General features: G+C 48.8%; 1 protein-coding gene across 4 annotated transcripts in view; it reads right to left on the reverse strand.

Moving 5' to 3' along the window:
• Positions 1 to 26,399, reverse strand: part of LOC126543158 (puratrophin-1-like) — a 379,196-nt gene that overhangs the window by 96,433 nt on the left and 256,364 nt on the right. For all 4 annotated transcript variants that reach the window (XM_072286218.1, XM_072286216.1, XM_072286212.1 and 1 more), the window contains exon 11: positions 4,689 to 4,811. In XM_072286218.1, the coding sequence (XP_072142319.1) occupies positions 4,689 to 4,811 (123 nt within the window). The remainder of the gene's footprint in view (positions 1 to 4,688; positions 4,812 to 26,399) is intronic.

The following is a 26,399-nucleotide window of genomic DNA, read 5'->3' on the forward strand; positions in this document are numbered from 1 at the left end:
ACCTTCCTTCCTGGAGCCACAGCCGCACAGTGGACGCTGGTCGCAGTGGGCGGTCACAGCGCCGCGTGACGGGCATCCCCAACGAGGCGTAGGCGAACGAGCACGGCGGCGCCTGGCGAACGGTGGCGCGGTCACCCTTCCCGCCAACACGGGGCTCGCCACCGGCCGCGTCCATTCATCAGGCACCCGAGGTGACCGACGAGCACCATCGGTTTTCCATGCCCACGGGGGGAGCGCCGCCAAGACACTCAGGGCAAGGACGGCACATTCGTGGCGGCGTGAATGGACTGCGCGAGTCGCGCACGGGGCCAATAAGCGCGGCCCGCGCCAGAGAGCTGTGCTGCCAATGGCGCGAAACGAATCGAGACCGCGACTGGCTTCGACAGGAAGCGATTTCTGCCGCGCACCTCCCTAACGACTCGCGACCCACTGATCCATTTATATTGACGCAGTCTGAACAAGAAAAACGGAAAATTCTTCTTCCTGTTATCCTTGGCGCGTATTAGGAAGCGAGTACGCGGCTAGGTTGCCTGCTTGCAAATACCACGTGGTGCGTCCAACGAATACTGTTCATTCTTTTAAAATTTTCGGAGCGGCAACGGACGAGGACGACTGTGCGTGCGGAGATTTACGTATGGGTTCCTTCTGGAAATGCAAAATAAGGCAACGTGCAAGTCACCCGAAATCCGCAAATTGGCTAGGTTGAGGTTTATTTGGTCGGGAAGATATACGCCGGTATAATGCAGGGTCTCCTTTCGCCCGATTTCTTATTGTTCCTTTCTTATCATCCGCCTTTCACGTTCAGCAGATTCTGGTGATAATGTTGGCCGAGCGCCGCTCGGACACGGACGACGAGCGAGAATGAATAGCATTGGAATATAATCGCCACATTGTACCGGCCCTAGTTATGCAATGATCAGCTCAAGATGTCAGCGTTTCATCAAGGCTTTATATGCGCGAAAACACACAGGATTCCCGCGGCCTTTGCACTGCCTTTTTACTCTTCCGATTCGCAGCAGTTTATACTACCACTTACTTGCCACACCACACATACTAGTACATATCTTCTCCAAACAGACGTTGCCGTTGTGTGTACGCCTGGCGATGAACGAATAGTCATTGCTGTGGAGGAGCGATCATATCAGAAGAAGACGATCTCTTTCGGATATATATATATATATTTATGTTTTTCAGTAAAGAAGCTCGAAGACGACTAGCTTGTGTAGCTAGCCTGGGGAAGTGAACGATCGACAGCGATGGTTACAGGGACACCAACCAGGAACGAAACCCAACAGAATATTGCGCTTTTGCAATAGCAAAATGACTATACTTTTGGGCTTAACATGCCAGAAAAGACGAACAAAAAGTAATGGAAACGCCGACCTGAAGTATGCGCATCAGCTTGCCTTGACGTGGATGTTGAAGGTGTCTGCTGGGATGTAGTTGACTGCTTACAAATAAGAAAATACTGGATTGGATTTTAAAGGAGTCATATATTGAACCTGGCAAGTCTCAAGAACGTACCCCGCGTAAACAGCCCAAATATAAGAAGGTGGGTGCAGATTCGTGAGGTTCCACTGACGTACCCGCACTGAGGTTGCGGCACGATATAAAAAAATAAAAAGAAAAGAAAAGAAGAACAAGAAATGAAGGTTGGCCTTTATTTCTTTTTCAGCAATAAACTATTCCTGTGCAATGAAAGAACATGAAGATCTAAATGGCTGTTTTACTAATCTAACGTGATTCAGTGTTGCCCTTCTTCTTCTAACAGAATGAGTTAAATTTTTGGCGGCCTCGGAATGCAAGAAACACGCCCTATTGAAGTACCAGACGGAGGTCAGTGTTTTCAAATTGTAGCGTATGCAGCTGGGACCGCTGAAATGCAAACGCACGAAGCGCTGAAACCACGCTGGTGAGCAGCTGTGCCGACCGAATGGCCAACGTCGTGAATAGACGGCATGATGCAGCGGTTCATTTTCTTCGATTAGCGACCGTCGCGTTGACTTCTGACAGCATACGCGGTGTGCTGCTTGCGCCATTAATGAAGGGCCAAAGGAATGGGTTTGTGATGGAAGCGAAATAAACTAGTTGTATTGTTCCAGCGAAGAAACGGTGCGATTTAAACCGATTCGAGCGCTGAAGACAGCGAGAGAGAGAGAGAAAAGATGATTTAATGAGAAATAAATGCGGAGAGGTTGGATAAGGGAGCGTGCCCTGCTACTCTACACTTCTAAAGAATTTGTAAAGTGTAACCTAATTGAGCTCTTCGTCGTCAAAGGCACCCATTAAACTTGAGAGCCCTTATTCCCTCCCGCCCCGTGCAACCTTTCAACCTTGCGTAGTCGCCCCAAAACGGCGGAAGAGAGATGACCCGCTCGTCTAGTGAGAGGGCGCAGATTGTTGCCCGTGTGCGCTGCGCATTCGGCAATTTCCCCGCAAGTCGTAATGAATGAAACTGCTTTCGGGGCCGATCTCGGAACGTGAGCGTGCTGTGTCGTGAACGGCGGGCCGCTCGCATACTAAGCGCGCTGTGCCGCCCTCCCCCGCACACATCGTCAGCGGCGGACGGCGAACGCGCAGGTTGGGGAGCAGGGGGGGGGGGGGGGCTCTGTGCGGGGGAGAGCCGCGTTGCGTGGGAGAGCAAGGTCGCATCCTGCTCGCAGTTTATTTTGCTCTGCCGTGCGCAAGTTGGCTCCTTGCCTTCTCTCACCTCACGCTCGCCCGGAACGGGGACTTTCACCCGGAATCATGCAAATCGGGCGCCGCCGCAGCATGAACCGGACGTGCCCGCGTAGAACTGAGCAGTGGTTCACGCACACAGACGCACAGCGCCTGCTGTGTACAGACGCCAGCAGAGCGCGCATGGGTCAAGCCCCAACTGCGAATTGAGACGCCACTTATGCATCTCCCTTTCGCCGTTCTCGATGTGGCGGTCAGCGCGGTACGCGAGGAAAGCCGCGACGCGCAGTTTATCGCTGCTTTCTTGCCTGTGTCAAACTGTACGCGATGGAGAGGGTCATACTACGGGAGAAGAAGAAAGAAAAGAAAAAAGTAGAGCAGACCGATCGCCGCTTGGTCCTTCCATTATCGACCAATTCGACAGTCTTGGTTTAGAGTCTTTGATAAAACGCGGAAACATCAACGCAACCACAGAGTGTTGAACAAGAATAAAGAAAGGAAAATGTACACATGCATACAAAGTATGCATACATACTTTGAAGAGATTTACAACGGTATATATACCACGCGAGTTTCAATAAACAAAAGCGAGACGCAGATCAGCAAAATCATTTGTTCGCGTGACCACATCAACAACCACTATGAAAACCTTCTAAAGCGCGTCACGAAAAGACAGCATACAGAGGAACGTCTTCCGTTTTTTTGGTGCGCTTTAAAAACTCGTCATGCTGAATGTCAAACAACTAGCCCGCTTATCCATCTTTCTGCAAAAGTATAACAACCAAGGCGCTGTCAAAAGGTCTTCGCTTAATCGCAGGTCATCAACAGAAGGGCGTCTACAAATTCGGCGCTCATCAAGCGCTTGCGAAACTGCCTTAGGCACGCCACGTTGGGTCACCGCTGATCTGACCGCACCTAACGACCAGACTGCTTGCGGTACAGCGACGCGCCTGGGCGGGCCGCCTAACTGGCCCAGTTTCCGCGAACCTTTTCGTCGCTCGTCCACTCGTTCTGGCCGCTGGTTCGCACGACACTCGCCGGCGGCGGCTACGCGACCGAGGAATTTGATCGGCCGCTCGCTACCCACGCGTCGCTGCGAGTGCCCACGCCAGCTGGACCTAAGGGCGTACGCCACGGGCCCATCTGGGCCTCCGACGGCAGTGCGCCATCACTGGCACGCCGGCCCCGATATCGGAAGGGGGTCCCCGGCGGACCTTGTCAATGGCAAGGTTTCCCATTCCGGACGCGCGTGCTTCCGCTCTGATAGTAAAGAGGAGGAGGGGAGCGCACGCGGCGCGTTAATTGATAGTGGTTTATTTAACCCGGACGCACCCCGCGCGGGAACCCCAAGGACGGCTTGTCGCGCCTTTGGCGCCTGCAGTCACCGCCGCCGCGAAAACCAATTATTTCCTTCCGTCCACGCCACGTGCGCAGAGTGCGCGGCGGGCCCTCCTCCTTGCCTGGAGCTTTTTTTATATATATATATATTGTTTCTTTAATGCCCTCCCCCCCCCCCCCCCAACTCCCTTTAATCGCCAGCGAGTAATATACGGCCGACCGCAGGAGCGCGTGCACGGGCTTTACGGCCGCGGATAAGCGCCCACTCGTCGGCATGATGGATTGGCAGCGTGACCCGAACCATTTGGCCGCCGGAAGAATTAGGTGGCTACCGCTTCATTAACCAAACGGCGCGTCGCAGCATTTGCACGCGTATGTCCGAGGCGATGCTTGCCAAGCGGCATGCACACAGCGATGACCAGTGGCGTCGTTAAAGGTGCTGTGTCACGCTGCGATGACGATGCACAGCTAGCTTTATTTTTTTTTTTTTTTCTGGAGCTGAGTAACAACTCCACGCCAGTGATACGAAGATGTCGATGCACACCTGTAACTCCTACTTGACAGAACGCTATTTCGAGCGTTAGTACTCATTAAATTGTTTTCCACGTGCTCGATCGTCGATTGAGACCCTTTGCGGAGGACAGCGCGGAAGTTAGGGCATGCTCACTTACCATAGCGAGGAAGTAGAACTTCTCGAACTCGTACTCCTGATCTTGAATGGCTGAAAGTGAATCTGCCACAAAAAAATGCTTGGATAGGGCCTCGGCTCCGTTTTTGCAGATCCACGACAGCACCTGGAAAGAAAAAAAAAATGCAACTTAATCTCACTGAACTCGTATACGTTAATGCATGGGAACGAGAGAGTGACGGCTCATCCACGCGCGCACAGTTAACGTCACACTAAGCAATCGGCCTGGAATGGAAATAAACTACAAACAGTCGTATTATTACAAACATTGCCATAAAAGAAATTGTAAACGGTCAACTAGTCGCTTTTCAATTCCTGAATGCATGCATCAACAGCATCTTTAAGGCGCTTCTTAAACTATTGTCGACGCACCAACCGAATGTAGTGCGCCGCAAAGCTGTCTAGACGATTTATAAACCGAGCCTTGAAAGAAAATAATTTCGGCGGACCGGCAGGCGCAGCTTACTGACGTTGCGGGTGACTCGCGAGCAGAAAAAAGGAATTATATTGAGTTGCACGCTGCCTTGTACTGTCCCACTTTTCCTCGGGTAACTTGTGAGAGGTTACATAAAATGTTGTTGCTCTACTGCCTCTCGCGTTCGTCAAAGAAACAACGTGGATGATCTTGGCCGCGAGAAAGGTAGATAAGCAAGCGAGCTTGTTGTGTGAACTCATGTCGTCCTTGAAAAGATAACCTATCTTGTTTCGCTGTTTTCGCTGTTTAAGCTGCATTAAAACAGCTCGACTCCGCAGCAGTAAGAGAAAACAAATGTAGTATACTTAATCACTGCCAAAATATATGACAATGATTACAAGGAATAAAAGAAAAAATAAACGTTATCGTAGAGTACAAAATGAAGAATACTAACGATGCACATGAATCAGAAAATGATACAATAAGAGTAACTGTCGTTATAACGTAAATGTTCTACTGGGCAGTAGACCCTGACAGACACTCGCGTGAAAGTTCGCGCAAAGAGAAACACACAATGATCAAACATTCATAATATGTTCAGAGAAGAACAGTTATTCTTTCTATTTCTTTTTCATATCTGAAAAAGCTGTACATTGTAAGTATATACCAATGTCACTAAGATGATTTAAGGTGATTTAAGGTGAGAGTAATTACCTTGGAGAGCATCTGTTTGCCATAACTGGTCCTGGACGTGGGCAAAAACCAACGGGCACAACCTCGTGTGTCATAAACACGCGTGGTAACCTTTATGTTAGCTAACGTAAAGATAGTTGTAATCTTCTTGGGGTTATTTTAATCGCTTTACAGAGCCGGTACATATACAGATTTTTCTAAGTCAATCAAATTGAATTTCAATCAAACTGAATTTCGTTAGCAAACAGTTTTACGGGTAACTCGATTGTAAGTAAGGAACTATCTTCAGAAACTACTGTTAAAATTCTTGAAAGCTTGCTAATTGTTTTTGTTTGTCTAGTGTTTCCCAATACGAAAAAAAAAATGTGTAGGAGAAAAAGTGAATCATATATGCTCGTATAATCCGCACACCCGCAAGGACGACACGTATAAATCAAATTTACATAACGTGGGGGACGGGTGGGGGAACATATCGTGTTGGTCCGAAAAAAGCCAGGCCCACAGCGTAGAGTTGTTCTTTCGAGGGCGGTTTTCGAGCGGGCCGTCATGTTCTGGGCGAGCGTCGGACCGCAAAGCAGCCCCCCCTCGCGGACGCAAGTGCTTCGGCATCACGCCTCCCGAAAGGAAGCCGCCTTCTGAAAGCACGTTCTCGTCGCCTCGAGCAATCGCTAACCTGCTGCTCGCATTGGCCGCTGCGGCATCACGAGGGGATATGCGCGTAGATATGCGCCGAAAAGGAATTGAGGTTAAGCACCCCTTCGTGCCTTCTTCATTTATTTTTATTCCTTCTCTTTGCAAGCAACTCGCCGCAGCGCTGCAGGCCCCAGTTATGGAAGGGGTGGCGCGTGTGCCGTACCGAGAGACCACTGATAGAGCTGTTACGTGAGCCTACGGGCTATACCACCGGAAAGGCCCCTTGTTGCTACGACTTGGTTCTCGAGCACCGCGTCCTACATTCGCGCTAGGGGCTGTGGTCGCACGCACGGTGGCTGCCGTAACAACTTCGACCTATTAAAAACGATGACCCGCCTTGAAATAAGAAGTATACTTTGAGCGTAAAGCCCGAACGTTTGGGCAGCCGTCGGCGGCGGTTTAGCTAGTCAACTTGTTTTTCGTTTGTTTGTGGTCCCCGCGTGTACGCGGCGATCGCTGGCGATAAAAGGCCAGAATATAGGACAGCGCCAGCTCTCTCGCTGTAAACACCGCAATTTCCAGCGCGGCGGGGGAGCCCCTATACCGCGCTCTTGTCGCACAGAAGGAGGCGCGCTTCTGATATTGATCGCGCAACGGCTTGGCAGCGGAACCGAACATTGCTTGCGCACAAACACCCTCACGCTCAGCACGAGTTTCGAAAGCGAAGTCCGGCGAATGCAGGTCGCCGACGTTTGTCTTCTTTTTTTTTTTCCAGTTCACAAGGATAAACATCACAATGCGCAGTAAATATCCTTTTCTGATTTATAAACCTTTCCACACCCTTCACCTGTATTCGCCACTGTAAGCGAAGGCATCCCCCTCGCCTCCTCATCGCGCAGTCCCCTCCTACCTTCTTTTCTTTTTGTTCTACAACAGAGGAAATACCGTGCTTCTTGCTTTATCTGCCTTTTTCGCCCCCAATGCGTTGTTGACACTTTCGAATTGTGCAATACGTTTGCACGGGGATGCTACGACGGAAACAGTCAAATTGACGGGCCGCAACGTATTATTGGTTGTATATAGTGCAGTGAATGTTGCCACGGCCTCTTCCAACCGTAAACAGTGCTGCAAAGGTCATTCGCTCGAGCAAGGAGGAGCCGAGAACTTCACGCCCCGCTATGCACTTCTTGTGAGCTACAGTGCATGATGACGAAGAAGAAGAAGAGGAAGAAGAATAATGAATTATTTCTATTGGCATCTCCTTCAAAACGAGGCAGTAACAAATAGTCACCTACCCTGCTTGAGCTAATCAGGTATTATACAGGGTGTTCCAACTAACTTTAGCCAGTTTAAAATATGCGAACACCACGTATAGCTGGACAGAACCAAGGTAATGTTGTTTGCCGTCGCTTGGCGATACTGAAATTATTCATTTTTTCGTTCTGCCTAATTAGATAATTAGACTTAATTAATTGATAAACTTCTCAAATGTTATAATTAGATTAAAGGGGTCAATGAAAACAATGTAGAACGCCATGAAAATCTCCCGATAGAGCTTTCTGTTGCTCAATATGTGCTACATAAAAGTGTTTTTCCGAACGTGAAAGAAGCCTGCGAATGCACGCAAAATTGCCGCGCGACTGGCCGCTTGAGGTACTTTGTGTGCATTCGCGGGCTTCTGTCGTGCTCTGGCTAAAGCTAGCTGGGACATCCTGTATACATCAATTGCAGTCTAGCATTTTGTCCATCTCTCCTTGATTTCTTTCCCTATTCATACAAGCCTTTATGTCTATATTGTGCAGTTACCAATGTATGTGACGACTCAGGCTCTATCAATCTATTCTCTACTTTTTAAAGTATATATATATATATATATAACTTGGGCAACTAGGTATGTGCTGGTTGCTGCCTTCCAAGTATACAACTTGCTCCACTGGGTATGGTACAGTTGGGCATGTGTCACTGCGACACAAGGGGCATGGAAGCCTTAAATGACAACTTCGGCCCTGTAGGTATATGTACCACTGGGTACGTGCTCGGCCGATCGTCCAGAATGAATATACCATTGTGGCGAGAGGGGTGTGCCGACTTATATGTATTAAGGCGAAGCTTTCTTTACCTCTTCGCCGGGGTATGGCGTTCGTCATGATTTCCTCGCCAAGTGAGTCCCGTGATCACCGAGAACGGCTGCGTCTGCGCATGCATTGTGAGCGAGGGTTTAGTAGCGGGTGCGTGTCACGAGACCGAAGCACATTCTAACTGCCGAGGAAGTGGACGCCAGGAAGAGGCGTCTCGCTGAACAGGCACGTAAACGTTTATGCCGAGAAACGCAAACGCATACTTGCACCCAAACGAGGACAGCGTACCTCGCCAAGAGTCAAGTATTCTCCTTCAGCGCCAAGATGTAAAATAAACATCTACACAACTCGTCAGTGGGAAAGAAATAGTCTACTAAGACAACACCGTGCACTCCTTCTGTAAGCATGTGCAAAACGTAAGCGTGAACATCAGTAAACGCACGTACAAACATTGCACGAAGCTTCGGATCACCTAGATTCTAACATGTGCGTTGCAACTGCATAATTTTTTTTTTTCGACCAATACTTTAACGTCTCCTGCTTACTTCGACTGCTGACCGGTTAATGCTTCCATCCACATTAAATTCAAGCGTTTATGGAAGGTTTACGTTACCTACGGGTCTCATTGGCGGAATGCCCCGGAATGCGAATACCTTCGCATTCCATTAGGATGTGCTGAGTAGTCTTCGGATGGTCCAGACGGGTTTCGGCACTCAAGGCCTTAAGGGTTTTGCTGAAATTTTTAAGGACAAGCGAATTGTGCGACCGCCTTTGAGTGTTGTAGTACGTAGTATCACGTTACTGTGTGAATTTTCTGTTTTCCTTTTGTTTTCCTCTTCTTCTTCTTTCTCCTTTTATTCCCTTTACCCCTTTCCCCAGCACAGGGTAGCCAGCCGGTACTTACACTGCCTAACCTCCCTGTCTTTCCTCCCCTTTTGTCTCTCTCTCTCTCTTCAGATTTTTGCTGCAGCAGACACATGCCTCATCTTGTTGCAAATATTTACTCCTTTATATTTTTGACCTCCGACAGCCAGTTCAGGCCTCAAATAGCAAGGCAATGTCGTTTGTGTTATCGTACAGATTTTCCCTCCCGATTTATTTCTCGCCGTACACTTGTCAATCTCTGTGAACTTTTTCTTTGTGTTTCCATCCTTTGCCTCCAATTGACCATCTCTGTTTCTCTTACTTTATTTTTGATGACCCAGGATTGTCTAGCTACACCTTCAGTAAGTCTGCACATGGTTGCCAACGTTCTTGACCTCTCCCTCCATTCCATGTCCACGCTGTTGAAGTACAGATAATTGTGCAACTCAATCCGCCCATTTCTTTTTATCACTGTTCCCGAGTCTTTCTTCAAAACTAATTTTGCTCGGCGCTTCTCGGGCTTCAAAAGAGGCCCAACCCATGTCAAACTGCATTGCCTCATTTGTGGTTTTACCGTGGGCCCCCAATCCCAAGCGGGTCACCGATCTTTGACTGACTTCCAGCCCCGACAAGACCACCGATTTTAAGCACAGAATGCTTTGCGAACGTTCAGGCTGGTACCATTACTGCTTTCCAAATTACTCGCACCACTGGGTATTCCATATTTACTGTAGCCAAGAAACGCTCTATTTTCCACTATAGCTGCATTCTGCTTCTCTTTCATCCTCAGATTGTCTTGGAGGATGTTACAGTAGGTCTTTCCTCTGTATGTATACACCTATATACGAGTATATTGCTTGACTATACGTATTACATGCTGTTAACTTTATACATCGTCGTTACTCGTTTCTTAATTAAATATCACAACGCCCAATTTTCCTGTGCTAAAGTTAAGGCCTAGATACGTTGCTTCATTACTACACGTATTCGCAAGTCTCTGTACATCCCTTGCATTACCGCTAGCAGCACGATATCGTTCAGATAGATTAGTCCAGGTACCCTCTGTTGCACCCTTTGTCCATTAGGGATATAAGATATATCAAAACCTAATTCACTGTTTTTCAGTCATCTTTCTATGCCCATAACATAAAGCGTGAAAAATAGCGGAGACAGAGAGAATCCTTGCTTCAGTCGACGGAGAATTTTCACTAGTTCTGTGCATTTCCGGCCATCTCATGCGATTTGTACTCGGATGTCCCCATATATTTTTCCCAGCAACTCAACGAAATCGTCACCTATGTCCTCGTGCTTGAAAATATGGCAGTTATCTGTCTACTTTGTCGTAAGCTCCCTTAATATCTATATATGCTATCCGTAAAGGTAGATTACACAAAATCTCTATTCCCTCAGTTAGTGCATAGATATTATACTTTAGGCACCTACCTGGCCTGAACCCATTCTGTAGTTCCCCCAATCATTTTTCTGCACCCAATTCGACAGCTCTAATTTTATGGCTTACATTACTTTTCTGCATATCGCCGACAGTTACTGTAACTAGCCCGCATGCGCTCTTCTTATCCCTATCATTTCTGTCTTTATATATAAGGCTCAATCTGATTTATCGCCACTCAATCCAAGCTGTACCTTGCTCTTTGGACAAGCTGTTTGATAAGCTCTATTAGGATTTTCTCTGGTCCTACTGCCGTCGAACATGACGAACCAGTGCAGCGCCATCAGGCGGCAGAAATGTAGTGCAATGTTGATCACCTCTTTTATCCGTTTTGCAAGTACCTTATGCGCGCACCTTACGCGTACCTGCATGAGCGTGTGTTTCCGGTAAACAGTCAACGCTGGAGTTGAAGCCCACGCAAGCTTGGAAACATAAGGTGAGTAGGAACGCGAGTTGTTCTTACTCGGGTTCGCAAAAGTTTAAAGCGCAAGTGTTTCGAGTTTGTGATGTGGACAGCGAAGTAGTGTCCACAGTTGATGCCGAAAAACAACTCTCTTCACACTTGTTAGCGTTGTGCCTGCCTAATCCTTTGTCAGCGCGCTGCCTTAGGCGCATGGTGTTACATCGCGTGCCAATCAGCCAAAAAAATTTGCACTGTCACACGAGCCATGCCACGTCCATGCTCGCAACATTGCGCGGCCTGTGCCAGAGAAAGCGTCGTCCATCCTCGCAGCCAGCACGCGAGGAGGGAACGCGCGTTGTTTCCGCGCCCACCATTAAGCGAGCGCAGAACTGCGGTGGAAGGGAGGTAGGTAATAGAATGGTCCCATTGTGCAGCGCGGGAACAGGCGTGCCTCCGCCCTTTTCGGGCAAAAAGCGCGGCCACGAGCGCGCGAACAAGACCATCCCGGAGCAGCCAGAGCAAAGCGGAGCACCGCCGCTTCATCGCGCCAGTCAAAAAAAAAAAAAAAAAGAAAAAAAAAAGAAAAAGAAAAAGGATCGTTTGCAGAGCGGGCAGCCCGCCTGACATTCGTGCTGCTTTGTACGACCGTCCTTCGCAGCACCCTCGCGTCCAGTTGCGCGGGCCCGGATGAGAGGGACATCTGAAGACACAAACCTAGCTCTCAAATGACAAACGAGACAGCTGAAAGTGTGTTCGGGTTTTCCTTTCTTCCTTTTCTGCCTACTTTGTTTTGCTTCCAACACGGCGGCAGCGGTAGCGAAAGTGAAAGGGGTCGTTGACACTCCGTCACGGCGCGGCTGACGCCTCGCTCCGGCCCGGGCCGCCTTCTTGCGAGGTGGCCCCGCCGCCGAAGTGCGCGCCGCGGACGGGGGCGCCTAATTGAGGCCCCAGAGCAGGATGGCGATCGGCGGCGCTCGGTGGCGGTGGCGCGCGTGATACGAAAGAAAGCCTGGCTCCCTTTCATTCCTGTTGCTCACCTCATGATAGAACCCTGGGGCCACGGCTTGAAGCAAGAAGCCGGCATCTGGGAACTGAACACGCCGACTATGCGCAAAATAGCAATATATAAAATAAACGTAGAAAACCGCCAACCAGCGTTATCACGAATTAGCTCACAACCGTCGACGTACTACCGAGAAGTATTTTTTTCAGAAAATAAATATCGATCCCTTCACGATCTTTTCAGACTGCTCTTATGCCCGTTTGATTGTGGGCCCGGCACCGTGCCCCTGTCACAATCAGTCAGCAGCTGGTTAAGTGACTTGACTAATGAGCAGCGATAGTGGAGAGACGCAGTGTCTTCGTCCCACTCTTTGCAAACACCCTAGGAACGTTAAAATTAATGACGAGAAATGAACGACCCGCGGCTTTTGTAGCCCGGCTATGAAGCAAGAGGAAACGAAGCCATACCATCCTTAAAGGGACACTAAAGTGAAAAATGATTTCTTCTCCATCAGTAAATTGCCGTTCTACAACACCAAAAATACCACTCTTACAACAATAAGACGTTTGATAAGCCAGAAAAAGCGCAAGAACGAAATACGGATGGCGACACCTACTTAAGTTCCCGCACCTGGGGGCTGTGACGTCTTGGATTTTAATGACATCTTCTAGGGCCTGCAACTTATATATAGCGGTGCAGATTGACTATATTGTGTTCTAAAGGAACCAAATATTAAACATGGCAAGTTTCGGGAACCTTTATTCAGCCAACGCGGCCCAAATGCGAAAACATATTTTGGAATCCCTGACGTCACGCTGACGTACCGGCGCTGGGGTTTCGGCGCGAAATTCAAACACTGATACTTGGACCTTCATTTTCTCACCTAATAATCAAACTATTTTTTTTTTTAAATGACTGCCTGCAGGTTTCTCAAACAATGCTTCATTAGTCTAAACTGATTTATTGTTTCGCTTTAGTGTCCCTTTAAAGGCAGCAGCGACACAGGGCTCAGCAGCGAGCTATTGTGCAGCAACGATTGCGGACCGTGGCTTTCGTTTATCATGGATAATCTGAGATTTCGCGCAAGGAGGCCAGACACTTCAATGAATTGCGGCACTGTCTAGAGGTTTTACGAAAGATTACATAAAATAATGCGCCTAGTTGCAAAGCCTGCACGTTTCGTTCACCTCCACCCATTTTCCGCATCTCCTTCTTAGCGAAAAGTACACCCACGTCATTCTCAGTCATTGGCACCCTATAATAACACGTCGGCTGAGCCCCGGAGGAGTTCTTTTGCACTGCAGGTCGATGCTCTACACAACACAAAACTTTCACCGCTTGCCGTCTTCTTTCCCCGAGCTGGGCCCTCGCAAAGAGCAAAGTGGGTGGGGGGAGTGTTGGCATTGCGGTCGGTCGGAAGCATCAAGTGCCTCAGAGGGTCTATTTTTCCGCCATCTTCCGCTGGTGTACAGGTTATGTCAGACGTCGTTTGCGTGACGCAGCTTTGAGTCTGCCCGCCCATTCGTCTAGGCTATCTGTCTTTCTTTCTTTCTTTCTTTCTTTCTTTCATTCTTTCTTTCTTTCTTTTTCTTATTTTTGTTCTTCCTCCAAGCCAGGATCGGCGCGTCGGAAGCATGCTGCCTGCGTGTGCACTTAGCGCCACGACACGAGGTGAATGAGCGTTGTCACGCTATAGATCTAGCTTCACACGTATACCGCGCTTGCTTAACACTTTCACAAAGCGCACGAGTGTGGCGTCGCACAAATATGCAAACGCTTCTGCGTTGGAAACGGGACGCACGAAAAAGAAGAAAGCAAGACGCAAGAAAGAAGCGAAAAAAGAAAAGAAACGAGCATGGCGGATCAACTCCAGAGGCTATAGTTGTCCTATTTCGGAGAGCCTGAGCTGTCAAAACCGGGATTCTCGATCACTGAAGCGAGCGCCGAAAGTACATTTCAAGGTCCTTGTCGTCATTGACAGCCGCACTTTGGACGATCAGGGGTCTGCTTTTGTCGAGTGAACTAAACGAAACGAAGATGCCCGCTCAATCGCAATTCTGCTTTGGCTTGACACATGCCGCCAGTGCGAGAGCAGTAGAGACTCTACGAGACACTGCAAGTTCGGTGATCGGACTGTAATTGGGCGAGGAGGTTCGAAGATACAACTACTCGCTTTAGTAGTGCTTAGCTGATTCCTAAAAGTTAAAAAATGTGAAATAATAAAATAAATATGGAAGAGGGGGTGCAAGTATTCCTTATATGAATGCATATCCCACCACAGTTTTCAATAGCCGCCCACTGCAAGCGTAAAATAAGTTGTGCGCGGCACGAGAGAACTAATGATGTTTCTCACTTGGCGCGCCAACTTATCTCGCATGCAAGTGCGACCATTAGTCAACAGTCCGCATGGTTCACTGACAGCACAGCAACGTTACGTATTATTTCTATTATTATCGTATTACTGTGACAGCAGTTAAGCGATAGAAACTGGGTTTGCGGTTTCCGTCTTTCACCTTCGTGAAGATTGGTGAATTTTCACCTGGGCCAAGACAAACGAAATTTTTCCCGTAATGGGGATAGAACTCGCAACCCTGCGATAATGTGCAGTTGGGAACTGGAAGCGTCAACCACTGAGCTATAGCGCGTTGTTGAGTTGAGTTGAGTGTTGTAGGCTACTCATGGGATTAGCCTTGCAGTTGCTGCCGGCAATTGCTCCACCGTAGCGACACTTAAAATACATAAATCATATAAATCAGACACAGACCTCACAACTACACATAGTCACTCCTAAGGTCACCATGTGGAGGCCAAATCCGTGTCCTGCAGGTAAATTAAAAGAAGGCGAGAAACCTCCTTCCTATCTAACTGGTTCCCGCGCGGGAACAACAATTCAACTATAGCGCGTCTTTCTTTTCGTTTAGCACACGGATAACATAAAACCGAGGATTATGTACTATACAGAGCAAACAATATCGCTACACACTCACTCAGAACTCCGGTAAACACATGCGTACGTACAGCAAGTGCATCTTGAGTCCGGCTGCAGTTCACACATACAGACTTCGTACTTAAGCTGCAGTTACCCGTGTCTCTTGAACAGCACTGGAATTACTTGTATTTTTTTTTTCGAAAGTTTGCCCAACGGCATAAGCTATGAACTACGTAAATGTAGGCCGGTTTCGGCGATGTATATCAATATTGCTCGATGGCTGGCCCCATAGAACCAGGAACCATAGTTCAGTGGTCTCGTGGGATGAAGGCCCACTGTTTGCAGGTATTTCATGTACGATGTGTAGGTAAACACAGCATTTCAGCTCTCATCATTCGTTGTCTTGAAAATATATTAGTAAACTAAAACCCCTTCACGCACTATTTATAATAAAATAGTGACAATTTCACTGTTCATTCCGCACCTGCACGTACACTAGACGAACGTCAAACGTTGAGCAGAAGCGTTACGCCGTGTTAGCCTATATTATTGTGTTCTACAACGCCTACACTATTTAAACTCCACTCGACAATTTCAGCGACTTTGCAGCAAAATGTAGCGATAATTTAGCGACATCTTTGTCTCATTGTAGCGACACATTAAAAAAAAAAGAGAGAGAGAGATAGAAAGGAAACGTTTGCAACACTGGGCGCGATGTCAACTTTCCTTTTTTAGCGTCAGTCGGGAGGATATTTTAAAAGAATACAGCATCAATATGCAGTCAACGGAACAGTGTTCTATGTTCCACCGGCACGTGGACACATGTCGGCGGTTTCTTGACCATGATACAAACCAACTTTTCGAATTTAACCATGTTTTAACAGGAAATGTTTCAGAGTGCAAATTAAAGGAAAAAAAATGTTTCTACTGCAAGAGATACACATTTTGCTGACTAGCCTAAGTAATCGCGGTAAGGCCGACCAAAGTAAAGGGCGTCATACAAAAGACGGGAAATGTCCGACCCCACCTGTGCAGTGGAAATCGCTTTTCGAGTCGCAACGAAAATAAAATGCCAGGTGCTTTTTTATACACGGTACACTTAAAAAGAACTGTCATATTTAGACCCCCGCCGTTTTTGCTGATAGGCTACTACGCGGCTATGTAGGCAGACTTGAGCAGCAATAACATGTTTAACCATTATTTTGCTAATTTAAACACGCTAATAAACTTTATTAATTATGGCACATGTTGTGCTGGCCAAATTGAAGCCGAGGAGTAGACAAGTCTGCTCAACAGAACTCGTAAGACTAGTAATATGCGACCTTAAAAAGTGCTATGAAATACACTGGCTTGTCACTTGACAGTTTGCCAAAGCGAGCCTCTTACAGTTCTTGACGATTCTAACTGGTACGCCGAGTCATCTTTTAGCAGATTTCCAGCAGACCTTGGGCTATATTACTCACGCAAGCTGCATCCATTACTATTCCCGATTATTTCTAGTACTACCTGTGCGTACCTCTCCCAAGCATTCAACTTTGGGGAGTAGAGGCCCCTTCGAATTAGGCAATAAGTTGACCAGTTCTGCACGCAACCAATCGGAGAAAATTACTGTTCGTGGCCTTGTCACACTGGACGACCAACAGCTTTTTAAGAACGTCTTATCTGGGCGAAAGAGTAGATGTCCGTATGGAAATTATAAATTCGGCCTCCGCACGACCCACCGCCCCAACATATGGGGAAATATCGATAGTGATGCAATTCAGCAGGGTGCCCGGCTGTCATCATTACCATTAGGAACTTACAGCTCAGGCCATAAGTATTGGAGCAGAAGTTAAAATTGAATTGAGTCTTTATGGCTATACCACGAAGCGTACCCGCCAAAGAGAGCCCACGCACAAAACTATCCTATACCGAAGCATTAAAAAGAAAAGACATTGTCACGAAATATGAAAGCACGAATGCATGGCAATATACCAAAAAAAGAAAAAAAAAACTCGGCTGCATATCTTGGCCAACGCTGTCGCTCGGTTTCGTTGCCAAGGCTGTCCCACTGGGCAGCATCGTTGTTATTGTCAAAGCTCAAAACTATTCACTCCACGCGATGTGTTCCCCAACAGCCTGACAAGACATCTTCCAACCATTGGCTCACGTGATGTGCTGCCAAACATCCTGCCTCAATGCAAAACGACTTATGCAACAGCAGTGGTGTCGTCAGTGTGACAGCGTCGGAAACAAAAGCCATCAACAGCATTCGCCAATACGTACGGCTGCGCTATTTTCTTGGCATTTATATAGTATTATGCGTCCCGAAGCCATATCCAGCGACATTAGGTACCTTTCTTTTTTTTTCAACTGCACGCCTTGCAGTGCCCTGCGCTAGGCTGTCTCGGTAGAATGTTATTGTTTTTTTGTTTTTCTTTTTGGTGGTGCTCCTCGCGGGCGCCAGCCGAAAAGCCACCCAATGCACTGCAAAGATACTTCCACAGTGATGCTTACGGCATCTTTACGATAATTCAGGAAAATGCAACTACGAAGCTGCAGTAGTCTAGACGTGCTGGGTCGTATTGGCAGAGCGTGTTGATGTGTCACCACCCTTGATGAGAAGACACAAAATCCAACAACTCCCGTGAAAAGCAGCGTTTGGAGCCCACCCGTTGTTGGTTAAGCAGTGCAAATGGGTCCTTAGCAATGTAGATGCTGACGAATACGTTGGTCAATTGTTGCATAACATGCTCCGCAGTGTGGATAGTCTTCAAGAGGTCTGTTGTATTTCACCACTGCGTTTCTCTAAGTATGCTAGAAGGCGCGTTTTCCCCCCAAATGAAAGATTATAGTGTCATGGGAAATACTAAGGTCACCTACTTCCTTTTCTGTCGACTGTTTTAATGTTCAAGCGCTTTCACTGTAAATGAGAGTAGCAACGCTGACAGCGTCATATCAATGCGCTGAGAAAGAGGTCATGTATGTATAAATATGATGCATAAATCGTTGCTCTGTTCCACGAACGCCAGTCGTCAAATCGCAAGAGCTGGCAAAAGGAGAGGAAGTCGAAGGGGATAACTTATACGGTGTCATCTACTTCCGGTTTGCCCTGGGTGGAGCAGTATATGCTTGTAAATGAAGGCATGTCAGGGTGGGGTAATGCGCCACCCACCAAAGAGAGCAATAGTGAACTACGTGCCTCGATATTGCCTGAAGCACCGGATATGCGCCGAAACGAGTGTTTCCTGTTCATCCGTTTGCCAATTCTTGCGCGGCACGCTTTCATCAGAAGACAACGGCGGCCACTGCGCTTCGAGGGTCATATGTGGACGTTTAACAGTAATCAGCTTGCCAACATGTATCTATACAAAAGTGCGAGGCTTAGCGTTGAAGCGCTTATCTTTGGTTACGCAAAACGAGGTCCTACTGCCCCCACGAAGAGAGTGAGAAGACGGGCCATACATCTTCTCCCAATGTGTACTGGGGCGCCGCGTGCAGTGCCTTCGTTGTGCAATTATGAAATGGCGCAGCCGTCCTCAGGCGTTCGTACCCAGCCCAGACGCACTAGCTGCGAGGCAGAAGGGCGTGGCTGACGGCGGTAGGGCCATGTACTGCGTTGCAACGTGCGTACCTAAACTTAGAAACAGCGTATCAAGCGGGGCTACATACGAGCCTGAGCCAAACAGCGAGCACCAATAGGGATCAGCGTTGTGCTCCCTTTGACGACGGGCGTCGTTAAGCGGCATACGATACAGCCCGCGCACTCACCCGTCCATAATTTCGCACAATGGGCCTGGTCGCTACACGGCGCAACGCCGGGGGCTGCGGTGCCGCCCACAGTACGGAGCTTTGTGTTTCACTCAGGGTAATGGAAACTACGTCAACGCGTTCGCTAGTAGTGCGAAGAGAAAATTGAGCGCAAATATGTATAGTCAACTAGGGCCTTGTGCCCTGCTCGCCTTATACTTAAGGACTTTCAAGGGATACAAGAGCAATGACGAGAATATCCACGACAAAGTGTTATACCTACATCAAGTTTTCATGGCGTCTAGTAAATGGTGTGCCTAGTTGTAACAACTCGATTTTTAGCGCATTTTCTACAAGGACATGCACGACGACATTTAAGACCGCAATAACTACACAGGGGTCAAGCTTCTGTCACATATTACGAACATCCTGGAAAGTGCTATACAGAATATCGGCCGCGGTCTATGTGCAACAGGCTGTTCATTAGGTTGGCGCCAACATTGCTGTACACCCGCGTACGTATCGGGTGAAACGAAGAAACAGAAAAAAAAAATACAGCGCTGACAACAGTCCATGACGCTCCTTAATTCTTCAATGCCAGATCATTAGACGCGAAAGGAGTCGCGAAAAGACAGGGGGCTTGCCGCCGCCGCGCAAGCAGCGTCTTCACAGGGATGCAAATGAGCGCCGAAGCTTCTGCAGCGGCGCGGCCCGTCCGGCAGCTGTCTGGGACGCCGTCGCCTGCAAACTAGTCCACGAGTCATCGCGCTCGCTTTTTCCGAGTGGGCCACGTGCGCTGCCATCTATCAGGCTGTCGACGCACCAGGTCAACCTCGAACGAGCCGCGCGTGCTACTATGCTTGCTCGGCACTGCTCGAGACGTTCCCAAAAGAAGCAGAAAAAAGAAACGAAGGCAAGCGGTGGACCCTTCCTTCTCTGCCCAGGTGCTAAAGAGCTCGTTTGCCCCGAGAGTGAACACGAGCCCCGCATTTAGCAACGATATTTTTGCCAGATACGCAGCTTCCTTATTTTTGCATGACCTTGCTTTCACCAGGCGCGCGTGGGGGAAGGGGTATTCGTTTCTCGGGTGCGTATACAACTAATGGACTAGAGTGAAAATGCGGCGATAATTTTACTTCCTGTACCGAGTGGGAGAGAGAGGGAGAGAGAGATTTGCAGCGCGCGAGAGCACAATCTACTTACGCTTTTGCGAATCGAGCTATAGCTTGAAAGAATGCGCGGACTCTATCAAACAAGACTGCGAGGGAATGTTGCTGGCTACAGGCTGCGACATTTTAATGAGGTTAACGCCAAATTATGGAGGCCAAGGATGAACGTAAAAGTAAGCAGTGAACACCAATAGAGTGTCTCGTAGCTGGTGCAATGTATAACCAACCGATGGTAACAAACAGAAGCACTGTAGCTGACCCAAATCCCAGTAGCAGATGACCAGTAGCAGATGGGAGCGCTTAGGTTGCAATAACGCTTGTGTTTACAAGAACTGCACCACGTGGGGTTCCTTAACGTGCTCCTAAATCTAATTACAGGGGTGTTTTCGCATTTGGCGAAAACATCCATGTTCTTAGATTTAGGTGCCCGTTAAAGAACCCCAGGTGGTCCAAATTTCCGGAGTCACTCAATACGGCGTGCCTCATAATCAGAAAGTGGTTTTGGCACGTAAAAACAAACAAACAAACAAACAAAAACTGCACATGTGCATCTGTCGCTATCGTCTTCTAGAAAGCATGCCAAGAGGAGGAGGGGGATCAGGAGTGTTGCTGGCCGCAGGAGGACCTAGGCTTGCAAAAGTTGCCGGAAATTGCTTCGCCCGTGCGCAACTTATCAAGTGCGGCAGAGTCTATATGCCCGTCACCAGAAAGCAAGGAAACGGGACCAGGTAAACAAAGCCGAAGTTCAAGCGAACAACCGAACGCGGAGTCGTGGAAGTAAAGCTAAACGAAGATGAGCTTGGCGTATGTGAGTAGTACACAGCACGAAAGAGACCGCTCTACTGCTCGTTGCACACCTCTTGAGATTATAAATAATGCTCGAGAAAAAAAAAATATCGTTCACTTCGTACGCACGTTTACAGAAATATGCCGCCGACGGGAAGCGTTCCGTATATCTTTCTTCGCTCTGGACGAAAGCTCGTTTTAGGGCGTTTGTCATGGTTATATTCCATGCTTAACTGTTTCCTTAGTAAAGTTCAGGGTGGTAGATGCACTTTGTGCTGGGGCTGCTGCTTCGTCTAAGGAAACACCGTACGCGTAGCGACAGTGCGACTATTTTCTTCATAAGTGAAATAAATTAGCCGGAAGCCGATTGCTTCCAAACGCCTGCATCTGGACCTTCAGTTGAACCCTAGATACCAACTCTTACTATTTTTTACATGCACATACAGAGAACTTTCGTTAAGACGAACACGGTTGAGCCGAATTCTCGCATATAACGAACAACACAAGAACAGTTGTTTGGTTTTCCATAGGCTCAATGGCAAAAAAAAAAAAAATCCGCTTAAAACGAACCACCTCAGACATACTCTTCGTTTAAGACGAACATTCGGAGTGAACACCACCGCTACCGATCTTGGAGGCTAGGATGCCTTGAAGCGCCGCGACCCTGCGGCGCACATTGCCCTAGGACAGAGGCGGTGACGCGCAAGCGTATGGGTGCTGTAGTGCCCAGGAAGCTAACGGCCCTCGGTACGCCTACACGCCTACACTGTCCGCATTGCGGATCATATTCAAGGCAGGGCTTGCGCGGCCACGCCATACGAAGCTGCCGCCGGAATAGAACGCCCCCTTGTAAACATTCGCTTACTAGCTAAATTAACAGGCATATGGAGACATCGAACTCGATTATCGCGGACGTTCTCTGTCAAAATGCTGCCGTGAGGAATCGCGACAGCAGCAAGCAAAGTGACCTTCTTGCTGTATATCGCTTCAACGCAAACTGAGCGGTGAGAATACAGCGTACGCAAAGCTACGAGCCATCAGCCCACCTAGACTGTGCCCGCTAAGCAGATCGCTTTCACGGCCGAAGTACAACACCCCCCTCCCTCCCCTCCACCGGTGCCATGCGCACGACGGAAGACGGCGCGCTTTCTCCCTCCTCTCCTCCCTTGCGCGCGCGAGATTGAGCCGCGATCGTCGCCCCCCCCCCCCCCCCTCGCACGCTTTCACTTGCACATACAGCATACTGCGCGCGGCGATGTTGTTAACGCACTTGGACTTCACACGGAACACCTCACGACGACACTAACGGCGACGAAGAAAATGCGCCTGGAGTGTCGATATAATTGATATCGCAATGAAAGGCAATTATCGCGTAATTTACTTCGTTCACGAATACAAACTGGGGAACACCGGAGTCGCTGCCGGTCGCGCCGCTACTATTTTTTTTTTTTTTTTTTCGCGTCAGGCGCGTGGTGCCGCATAGCCGAGATTTAGCGTTACAGATGGTAGCAACAACCCGCACGAGAAACGATAAACACAAGGGAGGGAGAAAAAAAGGAAAAGAAGCGCAAAACGGATGCGGCCCCGTAAGGCACCTGATCGTTCTACCGGATTCGGGACGGCCCTCCGCCTGCGCCGCTTTATCGCGTCCTCTCCGGACCTCGGCAGCCACCGCCGCGGCCGCTGCAGAAATAAGGGTTGAAAGAGCTACGCCATTAAAGAAGTCGAAAGGAAAGTGTGAGGAGACAGACTCGTCGAGGCGATAGGGCCAGATGTAAGCGCGAGGGGGGGGGGGGGGGGGGCAGCTCAACCATGGCGCACCGGGGAACAACGCTGGCAGGCGCGCCCACTTCAAAGGGGCACCGCCGCGCACCAGGCACGTCCTGACCGCGAGGGGAGTGGCGGAGAGAAGCGGAGAGAAGCGGAAAGGCAGTAATTAAACCGCGGCTCGAGAAACACTTCGGATAGATGGGAGGGGAGAAAAGATAGGAAAACGGCCTCCTCGTTTTGGTTTCAGTGGGCGCCCGGTTTTTTGGCCCAATGATTTCCCATCCAAAGTGCACGATGAAAGCACTTAGAATAAGCAAAAACGAGCAAGGAGCTACCGCTGGTGAAGAAAAGCGCGACAGAAAACTCGGCGAAAGAAAAGATAGAAGGCCGAACGCGTGCTCGCGCAAAAAAAAAGAAAGAAAAAAAAAAGAAGCGACGTGCGCAAACTCTGGCGAAGTGAGGAAACGGTTCTTCCGTGTAGGGAAGGCTGACGGCACTGCCGTGACGACTTGCGCAAAAAGGAAATCTTTTGTCACTTTCCGCGCTAGAATGTGCACAGAGGGTCCCTCCAGTGCACTTGTCTGAACAGATGATTCGCAAGGACAGACATCAAAGTTTGTTTGGCCTGCCTGTTTCTGATCTTAATATCTCTCTCATTGAGCAGACGCTGATGAAGATTTTTACTACAGTCAAATGCCACGACGAAAAGCGTGTTTCTGGTAATATTGCGAAGACACTCTGTTAGTCTGGTACATACCAGAACATGTCATGGGATCCAAAGTTAGCGGAATACGAAGTTAACTAGCGTTTCGAAAAAGAGCTAAAACAAATTTTCCTTCTTTACCCATTTTTCGTTTTCGCTTTCCTTTTCAAACAGATGCAAGACTGAGAAATTCTCTAATCAGACAACCACTGAACCATGTTTCGTGACGTCTATTGCATCTAAATGAAAAATTTAAGCCCTAGAAGATGATTGCCGCTTAATTTACTTTCAGGCAGGGATATATGCTATAAAATCTTTCTATTTTAAATAAAATCGACTGAAATCGGTAAATCAATGTTGCAAGTTCGAAACGTCCTAGCACCATTACAAGAAAGTGACATAGGTATTCTGAAAAGCAATTCTCAATAAAAGGGGACGAATCTGACTCAACTTTTTCACTTTCCGCCATAGTGGTATTTTGTGAACACAACTTTTACAAAACTCGCGTAACAGAGGTGACAAATAGATGGAAACTAATATAATATGCTGGTTTTGCCTATTTTTTTTCTACGATATCGCTTACAGAACTCTGAGGACGACCTTTGTTTCACAGTTATAAAAACTTGATGGCTAAATCTTATATTATGATATTTTGGTCACTTTGTATAAAATACATCAGGATCTAACTCAACATTCTGCGACCATCACTCGCTAGAACTTGGTTAGAAGCTTTGTATGCAAGAAAATGTCAGTGGTCACTTGTATTACAGACTTTCTAAGTTTCACGCGCATTTTGCATAGGGAAATCTGAGTTGGGCCTAATCAGCAGGAAATCAGGGCGCGACTACGTCCATGCGTTTGTATGTTATGGTTGAATTATGTTTTAGCAGAAATTTAGGCGCAACTTTCAATCCCAACGTTTAAAGAATGCAAGACATCTTTTCTCCACGTCAAGTCGATATAAGTTGACGTAAGCAAAACGTGTAAGTAAGGCCTCGTTGCAGTGAAAGCCACGCAAGATCCAAGAATGCCAGCCGATTGTGTTGACTTTCTTAGTAGCGAGCGGAATTGAAACTCATACAGTAAAAGTCTTCGCAGCCGATCCCGCCAAACGCACTGTCCATATGCTCATAACGACCTGGCCTGACAGCCTGTTTGTATTCCCGTGGCAACAGGAGGTCACCCGAAGTTTCTTTTTGTGTTCGGTGGGCGGCAGCTTTTCATGTAGCAAACTCGCGTCGCTTCTTCTATAAGACTCGCGCAGTGCACAACGCCGTTTGCGTTCCGCACGTGCGTGCTATACGGGCGCAAACAACAGAGTCGCACACCTGTGGCGAAACACTGAGAGCTCGCAACCGTACGGTTGCGTGTGTTAGCTCATCGAAAGCACAAAGTCGCCGATGGTGGACTCATGACTGGCACCGCGGCCGCGCCGCGTTGTGGCGCGTCGGGCCTCCCACCGAGCCGCCGGGTGAGTACACATTCCAGGAGCGGCTGGCCGCAACACTAGAGGGCACGGCGGTTGGGGAGCGTGAAGCAACAGAGCCGCTGAGGAAGCTCCCCGAAGGCCCGACGAGACAGGAGCGGCCGCTAAAAAGCGACTGCGCCCTGCTGGGGCCGACCAACGAACGAGGTCGGGCAAGCGTTCTCGAGACAATGGAGAAATCGGCGCGAGCGAACGGCCACCACCCACGTGACTCTCTCGGAGCTGCAGAGAGATCACGTGACTCTCAGCATCCCCCCACCGGATCGGTCCATTAGCCCGGATTCACCGGAGAAGCGCGGCAGCCCTTTTGGGTTTTCTACCAAGGGAGACCAACCAGCCCACGCTGCCAGCCGGGCCCCTTAAACAATGGGCTCATCGAAGAGAACACCACCACTATGCGAGCGTGCACGCGCGCGCCGGTGGCATAATTTGGCGGTGGTTTCGCTTACGCAACACAGCAACGCACCAGCATGATGTCAGCAACCACCCTCTCGGTCGATTTCCTTTCTGCTTCCAGCCCAACCTCGGACATGCCGCGCGTGCATAAAAAGAAAGCGCGGCACCGGCCAGGCTGCCGGGGCGTCGTTACGCCGATTCCTTCAGCAAAGCGGCTCTTCCTCTGCCCGTCTATTTTTTGCCTCTATTCTTGCTTTTCCGGCTGCGATTTATTTTGGAAACGTGAAGACTTTCTTCGTCCTTAGCGTGGAAGTTCGTTGCTACAACGTACGCTTGGTCGTTGTGCTATTATTGCGGTAGCAATTATATGGACACTCCAGGCGCATTTATGCCGTCACCGTCGCCGTGATGTCCTGTATAAAATCCAAGGGCGATAACACCATCGCCGTGCACCGTATCCTGCATGTGCGAGTGAAAGCAGGCGAGGGGAGCCGACGATCGCAGCTTACTCTGGCGCGCGCGAGGGAAGAAGGCGGACAGCAAACGCGCCGCGCAGTCTTCCGTCGCGCGAAAGGCCGGGGGGAGAGGGATGGGAGGGAGGGGCGTCGGCGTTGGTGTCCGGCATCAAATGCATATTTCGCGACCGGGCGCAAGGGGAACTGACGATCGGGGCTCAGTCTCGCGCGCGAAAAGGGGGAAAGTGGGAAGGCAGAGCGGGAGGGAGGGGAGAGGGGCCTCTACTCCGCCAGCATGTGCGTACTTTTTCTAGAAAGCGATATGCAGACGCTTCATACCTTTGTGCGTGCTGTTTTCTCGCTGCTGTTGGCGTTCAAGCGATAGACGGCACTAGAGTCACTTCGCTCGCTGCAGCTGCAGCGCTTGCTCACGCGAGCGTTCTGACAGCGAGTGTCCGCGGTCATCGAGTGTGATGTGTTCATCTTTGCCTGTGCGCGCTGACACTGTGCTTGTTAATTCAGTTAGTAAGCGAATGTTTCCATGTTTACACGGCCGATAAAACTACTATCCTTACTTCGTATAACTGTCTACTAATTTGCTATCGCAATCGATGCTTCGCCTTTCTGGCGAAACTGCGACTTTCTTTTTTTCTTGCGTGCTGAACTAGTACAGCCTCTGGCACCCCAAATAGCGGTTTGAAAGGTGTCGGGAAGTGATTCATACGTCATGAC

The sequence above is a fragment of the Dermacentor andersoni genome, chromosome 1 (assembly GCF_023375885.2).
Source record: "Dermacentor andersoni chromosome 1, qqDerAnde1_hic_scaffold, whole genome shotgun sequence".
In the NCBI taxonomy this organism is placed as follows: Eukaryota; Metazoa; Arthropoda; class Arachnida; order Ixodida; family Ixodidae; genus Dermacentor; species Dermacentor andersoni.